General features: G+C 35.4%; 2 protein-coding genes across 2 annotated transcripts; both read left to right on the forward strand.

Annotated features, from left to right (window-relative positions):
- On the forward strand, positions 1 to 1,873 carry LOC148585338 (cytochrome P450 76T24-like). The gene is made up of 2 exons (XM_088516563.1): positions 1 to 1,055; positions 1,152 to 1,873. Exons 1-2 carry the CDS (start codon positions 153 to 155, stop codon positions 1,758 to 1,760), a joined length of 1,512 nt encoding a protein of 503 aa, XP_088372689.1. The 5' UTR covers positions 1 to 152; the 3' UTR covers positions 1,761 to 1,873.
- Positions 1,874 to 10,061: 8,188 nt separating this feature from the next.
- LOC132182454 (cytochrome P450 76T24-like) lies at positions 10,062 to 11,934 on the forward strand. The gene is made up of 2 exons (XM_059595706.2): positions 10,062 to 11,116; positions 11,213 to 11,934. Exons 1-2 carry the CDS (start codon positions 10,214 to 10,216, stop codon positions 11,819 to 11,821), a joined length of 1,512 nt encoding a protein of 503 aa, XP_059451689.2. The 5' UTR covers positions 10,062 to 10,213; the 3' UTR covers positions 11,822 to 11,934.
- The last annotated feature ends 1,395 nt before the right edge of the window (positions 11,935 to 13,329 follow it).

The following is a 13,329-nucleotide window of genomic DNA, read 5'->3' on the forward strand; positions in this document are numbered from 1 at the left end:
TAGAAGAAAGAAGGAGGTAAGAGTAAGACCATATATTGGGTGACATTGCATAAATACCCCCCTTATCATCTAACTTTTGATCAAGGCATATGCACGCAAGCCCATTGCTTTCTTATGCTAACTACTTCTAAGCACAAAGCAAAACTGAGTGAATGGAGTACCTAGCATTTGTGCTGCTACTTCCCTTTGTGTTGGCATCTATTCATGTGCTGGCCTCTGGCCTAATAGCCAGGAAATCTGGCTCGCCAAGACTTCCTCCAGGCCCCAAGCCTTTTCCAATCATTGGAAACATCTTGGAGCTCGTAGGAAACCAACCCCACGTAGTCGTTTCCAAGCTCTCCAAAACTTATGGACCCCTAATGACTCTCAAGTTCGGGAGCATCACAACCATAGTTGTTTCCTCTCCAGATCTAGCCAAAGAAGTACTGCAAAAACACGACCAAGTCTTTTCCGGCCGACCCGTCCCGGATGCTATCCGAGCACTCGACCACCACAAATTTGCAATGGCATGGCTGCCTGCCACATCGAGTCGTTGGAGAAACCTCAAGAAAGTTACTGCCACGCAAATATTTGCTACACAAAAGCTTGATTCCACCCAAGCCATTAGGAAAAAAAAGGTGCAACAACTAGTAGACCATGTCAAAGAAACTTGTAATAGTGGTCAAGCGGTAGATATTGGTCAAATAGCCTTCACGACTAGCCTGAATGCCATATCAAACACAATTTTCTCTACTGACTTGGCAGAGTATTGTTCAACTAAGTCCCAGGAGTTTCTGGAAGACGTATTCGGTACCAAGGAAGCAGTTGGAAAGCCGAATGTTGCAGACTATTTCCCTATACTTCGTTTTGTTGACCCACAAGGTGTACGCCGAAGGACGACAATTTATTTTAGAAAATGTTTTAGGACTCTTGATGGTATAATCAATGAACGATTACAATTAAGAGCATCATCAAAGGGTTCTAAGGCAAGCAGTGATATACTTGATTCCCTCCTCGATATCAATCAAGACGATAATTCAGAATTGAGCAGCGACGACATCAGAAATTTGCTTCTGGTGAGTGACTACCTTTCTTGAACTTTTCTTTCCTTTCAATTATATTTTGATAAGCAATAAACTTAGGCAAAGTGCTCACGCACTACTTTATACCAGACTTTTTTTCTTGCGGGGGTCGACACAATATCAACCACAGTGGAATGGGCAATGGCAGAGTTACTACGTAACCCTGAAAAAATGGGAAAAGCCCGGAAAGAGCTTGAAGAAGTGCTTGGCAAGGACGGACTTGTTCAAGAATCAGATATCTTAAAGTTGCCTTATCTACGAGCAATAGTGAAAGAAATCTTTCGTTTGCACCCAGCAGCACCTTTCCTAACTCCCCACAAAGCCGAGATTGACAAAGAGGTGTGTGGCTTTATTGTGCCCAAGAATGCACAAATACTAGTAAACGTGTGGGCAATGGGACGGGATACAAGCATATGGCCAAACCCAAATTTGTTTGAGCCTGAAAGATTTTTAGAGAAGGATATAGACTTCAAAGGCAGAGATTTCGAGCTCATTCCCTTTGGAGCAGGAAGAAGGATTTGCCCTGGATGGCCTTTGGCCGATCGGATGGTGCATATGATATTAGCCTCTCTTGTCCACAATTTCAATTGGAAACTTGCAGATGAGATGAAGGCAGAAGATATGGACATGAGAGAGAAGTTTGGGCTTTCCGTACATAAAGCCGAGCCCCTCCGGGCTATTCCCATTAGACCCATGTAATTTTCCTTGTTTCTTGTTGTAGCCTAATATGGATATATGTGCATGTCTTTAGACATCTATGTATGAAGCAAGGATTTTGTGCATATGCAGAATAAACGACTAGGCTTATCGCTTGTGATGTGACATGTGACAATCACATATCGAGCCAATGCATCAATGGCTCGATCAACCGAGCACTATAGCATGCTGCAAAAAATAAGAAATGATAGAATTCATTATATTTTTAACAATATTTTAATTATCTTTATAGTGAATAGATGAATCTACCATTAAATTTGTGTAGGGTCTACATGAGTCTACAAATCTAATTATTGATATATTGAATTTGTAAGATGAGATTGGGGAAAATATTGAAAAAATATTGGCGTGAATCATTTTTCAGCTGATAACACACAAAACTTTCATTCTTTAGATCTTCTGATTTTTAAATAGTTTTAGTGTAAGGAAGAGTTCTTGAGTAGCAAAGCCTAGCAAAAGTGGATTATCTGTATAGAAGTTCAAATTTTGGGTTTAAGTGGAGTTTCTAATGTATATTATATAAACCCTCGTTTTTTTTTTTTTTTTTTTTAATGAAGTTATTTAATTCGCCATTGTAATACACGTATAAAGTATACGTAAACGTGTTTATAATGACCATACCAGAGTAACTTAGTGTATCGAACTTTACAAAATTTTTAATCTCACCCTTCAATTATGATTTTCAGTTATATCCTAACCAAGGGGTGAGAAATTCCCAAAATACTCTCTCTCTCTCTTTCGTTTCTCTTACTCTCTCTTGTGGGTGTGGCCGAAATTAGGGTTTTGGAGCTCACGATAGGGTTCTTCACCATTTCTAACTCTTGGGTTGTAGATTTGTTGTGTTGGAACTTCAATCTCTCTGTATAGTCCATGGTAAGAATATAAAACCTAAATTTTCCACCTATTAGGTTGATTTTGGGGGATAATGCTTTAGGGGGACGACGGGACGATCGGCGTGAGGGGGACGACCGGCATGATTGACTAGAATATCGGAGCTGTGCGTGGGAGGCGATCTGATTGGGCTGTGTGGACGAAATGATTTGTGGCTTTTTTGGTTTTACAGGTTTTGCGGGACGATGGGACGATCGGCGTGAGGGGGACGACCGGCACGATCGGCTGGATGACCGGAGCTGTGCGTGTGGAGAAGAGGATCAGCAAAGGCTGTGCGTGAGGGGGAGGACCTGTGCGTGGGTTGGCAGCTTTGGAGTTTTGTTCACTTAACCTAAGGAAAACGGCGCCGTTTTGCTTAGGGTAAGTGAACCCTTTTTGGAGCAAAACGGCGCCGTTTTGCTCCTCCTTAAAAAAAAAAAAAAAAAAAAAAAAATACATACATACATACAAGGGCATTTTTGTAACTTACCTGTAACCAAACGACGTCGTTTTGTAGTTTCCGTCCAGACTGATGGTTTTGATTAACGGAGTGGCCAAAATGCGACAGTTTGGTAGTTTGGGGGGCTACTTTATGACTTTTGAAACATCAGGGGGCTAAATCGAAAATGGCTGATAGTTTGGGGGGCTTTTTTATATTTTTCCAAAAAAAAAAAACCTTCCAAGTCAACGAAAGCCTTTCTAGCACACCAACCACTTTTGACTTTGATCAAAATCCTGACTAAACTCAGCATTAATGAGACTGGTTAATTGTGGTTGTCGTTTTTTGTCTTTTTATTTTTTGGAAAAAATGCAAAATCAGTCCTTGTGGTTTACTTGATTTGCAATTAACTCCTTGAAGTATCAAAATGAACTTAAAGGTCCTTAAGGTATGCCAAAAAAATAATTTAGTCCCTATGGTCAAATTCCGTTCACTGACTTAACAGATTATGATAACATGAAACGTTAGAACCAATAAAATTGTGATACTTGTCATATTTAAGTCAGTGTCACACTAACTGAATATGTTAAATTAGTGGACAGAATTTGACTGTAGGGATTAAATTGTTTTTTTGGCATACCTTGGGAACCTTTAAATTCATTTTGATAGCACAAAGAGTTAATTATAAATCAGGTAAATTACAAGGATTAATTTTTTTATTTTTCCCTTACTTTTTTATAAAGACAACGAAAACCTTTGTAGAACGCCAACCACTTTTGACTTTGATCAAAATCGTGAGTAAACTCAGCATTGACTAGTTAGTTGTGAGTAAACTCAGCATTGACTAGTTAGTTGTGGTTGTCATTTTTTTATTTATTTTTATTTTTTTATAAAGACAACGAAAGCCTTTCTAGCACGCCAACCACTTTTGACTTTGATCAAAATCCTGACTAAACTCAGCATTAATGAGACTAGTTAGTTGTGGTTGTCCTTTTTTTTTCTTTTTATTTTTTTATAAAACTTTGATCAAAATCCTGACTAAACTCAGTATTAATGGTAGTGTTTGCCGAGAGGCCTGGGCCAAGGGTCGGTACTATTGTACTTTTTAGAAATATGTGTTTGATTGGTTTTAATGAAATTATTTTGTGAAAAAAAGTGAAAAAATATATTTTACATGAAAAAATGTAAAAAATTTGTTTTGTAGTAATTTTTTTATTTGAATAATAATAAAAAAAATGATTGATATGGTATAAAAAGTAGGAATGTGGAGATTAATTTTAAAGTAAAGGTATTTTACTTTTTTGGATTAAGGAAGAGGCCCTGTACAGTATCACGGCCAATGAGACTAGTTAGTTGTGGTTGTCCTTTTTTTTCTTTTACTTTTTTTATTTTTTATTTTTTTTTAGAAACAAAACAAAGCAATAAAGAAAAGAAACAAACAGCAAAACTCAACCGGTTTAGAGGAGGGGGATAAAAGGAAATGCAGCCTGAAAATGATTGGTTGTGACCCATATTGTCACGTAATGAGAGTACAAGTCTATATTTTTGTTGATATATCTAGTAGTCCATGCCAAAGAATCTGGAATAGCATCAGGAGTATCTGACATGATTGAGGAAATTCTACGAGAAAATTACTGTAGTCCTTTGTTATGCTCCAGATCTTATTTTAAATTTATTATAAAAGATTTACTGTTAAAAATAAATAAATTTAATTTGCCATACTTTTATGCCGTTCTTACATGATTCTTCAGCTATGTTTGTCAAGAGAAGGACCCGGCACTGTAGCTGAAACGGCACTGTTCCAGCTACAGTGCCAACTGACACGTGGTAGAAAAGCTTGACTTTTTCATCTTAATTTTTTTTTTTTAAAAAACAAAATATTAAAATATATATATATATATATATATATATATATATGAGGAAAAGATGGGGTGGTTCCAGCCACCCCCTTGGCCAAAATGGGGTGGCCGGACTACCCCATTTTTGGCCAAGGGGGTGGCTCCAGCCACCCCCAGGCCGACCTGGTGGTGGTCGAACCACCCCCGTGGCCAAGGGGGTGGTCCGGCCACCCCTTTGGCCAAAAAAAAAAAAAAAGAAAGGGAACGGGTGCATTTGGGGGTGGCCGAAAAAATATATATATATTTTACACTGGCGTGTTGTGTATCACGGTCCGTCTCCATCATACCACTGAAAGTCCTAAATAAATAAAATTTAAAAAAAAAAAAAAATAATAATAATAAAAAAAAGAAGAAGAGATAAACTTTTGGTTTTCGACAAATGAAGCAGCTTATTAGACTAATTAGAATTATTGACAGAACAGATATTTAATTTAATTCAAAGGAAAAATTTTTATTTTGACACATTATTATATATAGCTGTATGAGAATATACAAAACATGAGACGGTATAGGTCGAGATTTTGAATAGCTATCATTAATGATGGATGTCGGCAAACTCTCAGCCTTGTGGCTGAGGAATAATAGGCAGATTATGTCAATTATTTTGAAACTTTAGTTTCTTTTAGCCCCTTGACAGCCATTCACCCAATATCCTAATTGCCTGGATTCATAAGGCTTAGACTTATGGGGAAAATGAAATAAAATAAAACCCCTCTCAGCTCTCAGATTTGAAACAACCAAACATTAACCATTGTAATTTTGACCTGAATTTTATTTTTTCTAGGCAATTTCCAGCCTATTTTCCATGTGTTTCATTTATTTGCAGTAATTATTCGTGATTAATTGTGTGCTCAATTGATCAAGGTTTGGGCCTTTCAAATCGCTTGCAGAATTTGTAAATTGCATGGAAAAAGGAAGAAGGTAATTTAATTTGTTACTTACTAAATTGGACTTTTTGTCGGTTTAAATTGCACTTGGAGATTTTCATTGTCTTCCGATTTTCATTACTCTGGAAGATACTCTTGCTCAATAAACACAATATCACAAATAAAACTAAAAAAATCTTTAGACTGGTTTACAAAGTGAGAAAACTAATAATTAATACCTTAAGTGACATGTGAAAGGATATTATATTAATTTTCTGTTTTCAACGTTGCTGGAGATGGTTTTTTTTTTTTTTTTTAGAATTAATTTTAAACTAAATTAATAAAAAATTCGCTATGCTGATGTGGCAAAACGGTGCGTTTCAACCAATCTAATGGCAGTGAAAAAATTTTGACGGTATGACTTTTATTGGTATTTCGATTGACTGAAGGAGTAAATTTTCGAAAGAAAAAGACTTAGGGAGTTTTTTTTGTTTGTTTTTTTAGCCGGTTGACTCATGGACTTATAATATATTACCCTAAATAGTTTTGTAGTATAATTGCAAAAAAAAAAAAGCCACATACTTGACATAATTAAAAACAACGAAAAAATTATAGTATAATTGTTTATGTTTCAAAAAATAAAGAAAGAAAGTTCTTAACAATATAAATTGTATTTGTATTATAAGGGTATTTTAGGAAATTTGATCAAAATATGATTTCATTCACCAACATATTGCATTGTACCAAACAAAGGAATACATAATCAGTGTTCTATTCTAACGTCACAACCAAACAAAGGAATATGAATAGTGAGTCCATTCCACACTCTTCTATTCCTAGTAGTAGCCAGTCCTTTTCCAATAGACTAGACATTCTGCGAACCAAATGAAGCCTAAGTGTCATAATTTGCATTAAAAACCCTAACAACAAGTGAATATAAAAGGCAATTTGATAACGGAATATACCTTAACTAGTAATTTGATAAAAAGTTAAACTCTAAGAACTTCTCAAGTATTTTTCTCTAGAATTAAATTTGAACCATCTTGTACAAGATTTATAGATTTTATTAACTAAATTAGCTATTGCACTCTAAACATAAAAACTTCAAGTGACATTTATGTAATGAATATACCTCCTTATATATATATATATCAAAGATAGCCTATAAACTTTGAAAAAGACGAAGTGTTTGGATGCTTAGCTTGGACCTAGAGGTGTAAACGAGCCGAGCTTGGGCTGTCCAAGCTCGGCTCGTTTATTTTTGGCTCAGGCTCGAGCTCGAGCCTAAACATGTTGCTCGAGCTCGGCTCGATAGGGTTGGAACCCTGTTCGAGCTCGAGCTCGAGCTCGACTATTGTTTTTTGTAATTTTTTTTTTTTATAAAAAAAAAACAACAACAAATCCAGAATCCAGAATGTCTCAAGAGTCACAAATCCAAAATCCAATCATTGCATGTAAAATTTAAATTAGAAAATCCTATCAAGGCATGTAAAATCCAAACATTAATTTTTGGATTGCTGTAAAATTAAACTAAAAAAATCCAACCGGCAAGCAGAGACGGAGACCGGCCACAAAGACAGAGAGACAAATACCGGCGACGATCCAGACGGTGACGATCCAGAGAGGACGACCGCGAGCACAGCAACAAAGACATTAAAAGGAGACAAAGACGTCGAGCGCGAGGAGAGACGGTGAAGGAGACCGACGACCGGTGAGGAAGGTGGCAGAGACAGACGGGCAACTTGTGAGGACTGGAAGGCTGCAGAGACAATGAGACACGAGCGTTTGTGTTAGATTTAGGGTTATATGAAAATGAAAATGAAATGAAAGTGATGAATTTATACCCTTAGGGCCTTAACAAAACTATGTCATTTTTGTTGTTTGTGTAAATAAAAATTGGGAAAAACAAATAGTTTAAAAAATGACTAAGAAATTAGAGAAAAAGTTTTTTTTTTTTTTTTTAAAAAAAAAGAATTAAAAAATTGTATTATATATGTATAATTATAATTTATATGAAGTTATAATTTTATTACATAAATTTGTATTATTAATCCAATGTCAATTATTTAATTTGATATTATACAAATCCCATTATCATTATACATGAATAATATTATTAAGTATTTGAATTGTCATTGAATCACATGATTAAGTATTGCTCTCATACATTTATATTATTTAATCTGCATATATGTATAATTATAATTTATAACATATATAGACTTATAAGTTATAAGTGTTTAGAATACATTGGAACTAACTCTCTATGTACTTAATTCTTGTATTAGTATGAACTTGTATACTTATGAGTCTGTATCATTATCTAATTTATATGGGTAATGGGTCAATGTTAATTGTTATAACTTGTATACTTATATTATATGTTCTCATTATCACGATTCATGATATATGATTTAAATTCAAATTGTTAAGTTTTTACTTACTGTAAATTGTGATTATAATGTATAAATTATAAGAAACACATTAGTTACTTAATTATTAATCATTTAATCTAATAGTAATACTCAAACTCTAAGTAATAAATTCATAATGATATAATGGTCATACACTCATACTTAAATTTTATGATCATATTATCTCACAATTAATATTAATATTATCTTAAATCTAAGATCATGTAATATATCATATATGTTTTATAAGAATAAAATATATAATTATAATGTATTGATTAAATAACACAATAACTTATGCAGATATATCATATGATTATATAATGATTAATGACTATGTTATATACGGTATACGATTCCAATTTCCAAAGTATAAACTATCTAATTATAATATTTGTATTAAATGATACAATAACTTGTACGGTTGTACTATATGATTATATCATATGATAAAATGATTAATGATAATATTATATATTTCTTATTATTTACTATATATATATATATATATATATATATATATATATATATATATATTTTACATATATATAATATATATACACACATGTGCATAAATAACAAAAAACAAAGGTATACAATATATTTGTTATTATTGAGTAAATGAGTAATGTTGACTATATATTGTTATTTGTTACTTAATAAAAAATATATGAGCCAAGCCTAATAAGCGAGGCGAGCCTTATACGAGCTTGCTTCGTTTAATATTCGAGTTAGGATTTGTGTTCATGAAATGCTTCATTTAATATTTGAGTCGAGCACGAGCCGAGCTTATGCGAGCCGAGCCCGAACTTGCTCGCGAGACGCTTCGCTCACTTAACAGCCCTACTTGCACCGAGCCCCTCCAGCAATGAATGTGGCCATCCCTTTAATATGACATCTTTGGATTTTTCTCCATATACGTACAATGGCTGTGTATAGACTTTGAAACTGTCTCCGAGCTCTTCTTTTCAAGCCTATAAACTTTGAAAAAGACGAAGTGTTTGGATGCTTAGCTTGGACCGAGCCCCTCCAGCAATGAATGTGGCCCTCCCTATAATATGACATCTTTGGATTTTTCTCCATATACGTACAATGGTTGTCTATAGACTTTGAAACAGTCTCCGAGCTCTTCTTTTTAAGCCTATAAACTTTTAAAAAGACGAAGTGTTTGGATGCTTAGCTTGGACTGAGCCCCTCCAGCAATGAATGTGGCCCTCCCATTAATATGACATCTTTGGATTTTTCTCCATATACGTACAATGGCTGTCTATAGACTTTGAAACAGTCTCCAAGCTCTTCTTTTCAAGCCTATAAACTTTGAAAAAGACGAAGTGTTTGGATGCTTAGCTTGGACCGAGCCCCTCCAGCAATGAATGTGGCCCTCCCTTTAATATGACATCTTTGGATTTTTCTCCATATACGTACAATGGTTGTGTATAGACTTTGAAACACTGTCCGAGCACTTCTTTTCAAGCCTATAAACTTTGAAAAAAACAAAGTGTTTGGATGCTTAGCTTGGACTGAGCCCCTCCAGCAATGAATGTGGCCTTCCCTTTAATATGACATCTTTGGATTTTTCAACATATACGTACAATGGCTGTGTATAAACTTTGAAACAGTCTCCGAGCTCTTCTTTTCATAAGATGTTACTTGATTTTTCGTAGATTGTCATTGATTGTGTATGAACATTAGAAAAAATGTGCATGTTTGACTGTCTTATCTTTTGCAGCCTTGGTGCTATTAATTTCTACCTCGTGCTAAGAATTGGTGCTCTTCTTTGACTGTCTCTTTTATAGTAGAAGAAAGAAGGAGGTAAGAGTAAGACCATATATTGGGTGACATTGCATAAATACCCCCCTTATCATCTAACTTTTGATCAAGGCATATGCACGCAAGCCCATTGCTTTCTTATGCTAACTACTTCTAAGCACAAAGCAAAACTGAGTGAATGGAGTACCTAGCATTTGTGCTGCTACTTCCCTTTGTGTTGGCATCTATTCATGTGCTGGCCTCTGGCCTAATAGCCAGGAAATCTGGCTCGCCAAGACTTCCTCCAGGCCCCAAGCCTTTTCCAATCATTGGAAACATCTTGGAGCTCGTAGGAAACCAACCCCACGTAGTCGTTTCCAAGCTCTCCAAAACTTATGGACCCCTAATGACTCTCAAGTTCGGGAGCATCACAACCATAGTTGTTTCCTCTCCAGATCTAGCCAAAGAAGTACTGCAAAAACACGACCAAGTCTTTTCCGGCCGACCCGTCCCGGATGCTATCCGAGCACTCGACCACCACAAATTTGCAATGGCATGGCTGCCTGCCACATCGAGTCGTTGGAGAAACCTCAAGAAAGTTACTGCCACGCAAATATTTGCTACACAAAAGCTTGATTCCACCCAAGCCATTAGGAAAAAAAAGGTGCAACAACTAGTAGACCATGTCAAAGAAACTTGTAATAGTGGTCAAGCGGTAGATATTGGTCAAATAGCCTTCACGACTAGCCTGAATGCCATATCAAACACAATTTTCTCTACTGACTTGGCAGAGTATTGTTCAACTAAGTCCCAAGAGTTTCTGGAAGACGTATTCGGTACCAAGGAAGCAGTTGGAAAGCCGAATGTTGCAGAGTATTTCCCTATACTTCGTTTTGTTGACCCACAAGGTGTACGCCGAAGGACGACAATTTATTTTAGAAAATGTTTTAGGACTCTTGATGGTATAATCAATGAACGATTACAATTAAGAGCATCATCAAAGGGTTCTAAGGCAAGCAGTGATATACTTGATTCCCTCCTCGATATCAATCAAGACGATAATTCAGAATTGAGCAGCGACGACATCAGAAATTTGCTTCTGGTGAGTGACTACCTTTCTTGAACTTTTCTTTCCTTTCAATTATATTTTGATAAGCAATAAACTTAGGCAAAGTGCTCACGCACTACTTTATACCAGACTTTTTTTCTTGCGGGGGTCGACACAATATCAACCACAGTGGAATGGGCAATGGCAGAGTTACTACGTAACCCTGAAAAAATGGGAAAAGCCCGGAAAGAGCTTGAAGAAGTGCTTGGCAAGGACGGACTTGTTCAAGAATCAGATATCTTAAAGTTGCCTTATCTACGAGCAATAGTGAAAGAAATCTTTCGTTTGCACCCAGCAGCACCTTTCCTAACTCCCCACAAAGCCGAGATTGACAAAGAGGTGTGTGGCTTTATTGTGCCCAAGAATGCACAAATACTAGTAAACGTGTGGGCAATGGGACGGGATACAAGCATATGGCCAAACCCAAATTTGTTTGAGCCTGAAAGATTTTTAGAGAAGGATATAGACTTCAAAGGCAGAGATTTCGAGCTCATTCCCTTTGGAGCAGGAAGAAGGATTTGCCCTGGATGGCCTTTGGCCGATCGGATGGTGCATATGATATTAGCCTCTCTTGTCCACAATTTCAATTGGAAACTTGCAGATGAGATGAAGGCAGAAGATATGGACATGAGAGAGAAGTTTGGGCTTTCCGTACATAAAGCCGAGCCCCTCCGGGCTATTCCCATTAGACCCATGTAATTTTCCTTGTTTCTTGTTGTAGCCTAATATGGATATATGTGCATGTCTTTAGACATCTATGTATGAAGCAAGGATTTTGTGCATATGCAGAATAAACGACTAGGCTTATCGCTTGTGATGTGACATGTGACAATCACATATCGAGCCAATGCATCAATGGCTCGATCAATCGAGCACTATAGCAGGCTGCAAAAAATAAGAAATGATAGAATTCATTATATTTTTAACAATATTTTAATTATCTTTATAGTGAATAGATGAATCTACCATTAAATTTGTGTAGGGTCTACATGAGTCCACAAATCTAATTATTGATATATTGAATTTGTAAGATGAGATTGGGGAAAATATTGAAAAAATATTGGCGTGAATCATTTTTCAGCTGATAACACACAAAACTTTCATTCTTTAGATTTTCTGATTTTTAAATAGTTTTAGTGTAAGGAAGAGTTCTTGAGTAGCAAAGCCTAGCAAAAGTGGATTATCTGTATAGAAGTTCAAATTTTGGGTTTAAGTGGAGTTTCTAATGTATATTATATAAACCCTCGTTTTTTTTTTTTTTTTTAATGAAGTTATTTAATTCGCCATTGTAATACACGTATAAAGTATACGTAAACGTGTTTATAATGACCATACCAGAGTAACTTAGTGTATCGAACTTTACAAAATTTTTAATCTCACCCTTCAATTATGATTTTCAGTTATATCCTAACCATGGGGTGAGAAATTCCCAAAATACTCTCTCTCTCTCTTTCGTTTCTCTTACTCTCTCTTGTGGGTGTGGCCGAAATTAGGGTTTTGGAGCTCACGATAGGGTTCTTCACCATTTCTAACTCTTGGGTTGTAGATTTGTTGTGTTGGAACTTCAATCTCTCTGTATAGTCCATGGTAAGAATATAAAACCTAAATTTTCCACCTATTAGGTTGATTTTGGGGGATAATGCTTATTGCTTATTCCTATAAATTTCTTTAGGATTTTTGTGTAAGGAAGGGATTTACACTATACCCGAGCTTTGGGTAGGAAATTTGCGATGTGGAATCATTACAAAAAAAAAAGAAGATTTTTTGACGTGTCTACAGTAACATACTTTTTGCCACGTCACTAATTTTTGATGTGGTAATTATTGCCACGTCAAGAAAAACTTTATTGACGTGTTGAATTTACCACGTCAATTATTATTGACGTATCAAAAATGACACGTCAATAATTATTGATGTGTCAAAATAACATGTCACTATTTATTGACATGTCATTTTAACACGTCCATAATTATTGACGTGGCATTTTGGCACGTCAATAATTATTGACATGCCATTATTTCACACTTCAAAAATTAATTAATTAATAATATAAATTATTTGTTTTAAAAAAAATATTAGGTAACAAAATTTAATTGGTACCTATATATGTGTATAATTATATCATTGTAGCTTAGGGTTTTCTTTCTCTCTATATATAATGATTATTTTAATTAGAATTAAATATTAGATAACAAAATTTAATTGGT

This window comes from Corylus avellana, chromosome 5, assembly GCF_965113065.1.
Source record: "Corylus avellana chromosome 5, dhCorAvel1.hap1.2, whole genome shotgun sequence".
In the NCBI taxonomy this organism is placed as follows: Eukaryota; Viridiplantae; Streptophyta; class Magnoliopsida; order Fagales; family Betulaceae; genus Corylus; species Corylus avellana.

What these genes read in the sequence shown, in the direction of transcription:
- LOC148585338 (XM_088516563.1), top strand. Translation starts at nt 153, where the DNA reads ATGGAGTACCTAGCATTTGTGCTGCTACTTCCCTTTGTGTTGGCATCT. An exon ending in ACATCAGAAATTTGCTTCTG is followed by an intron (nt 1,056 to 1,151) that starts GTGAGTGACTAC and finishes ACTTTATACCAG; the next exon opens with ACTTTTTTTCTTGCGGGGGT.
- LOC132182454 (XM_059595706.2), top strand. Translation starts at nt 10,214, where the DNA reads ATGGAGTACCTAGCATTTGTGCTGCTACTTCCCTTTGTGTTGGCATCT. An exon ending in ACATCAGAAATTTGCTTCTG is followed by an intron (nt 11,117 to 11,212) that starts GTGAGTGACTAC and finishes ACTTTATACCAG; the next exon opens with ACTTTTTTTCTTGCGGGGGT.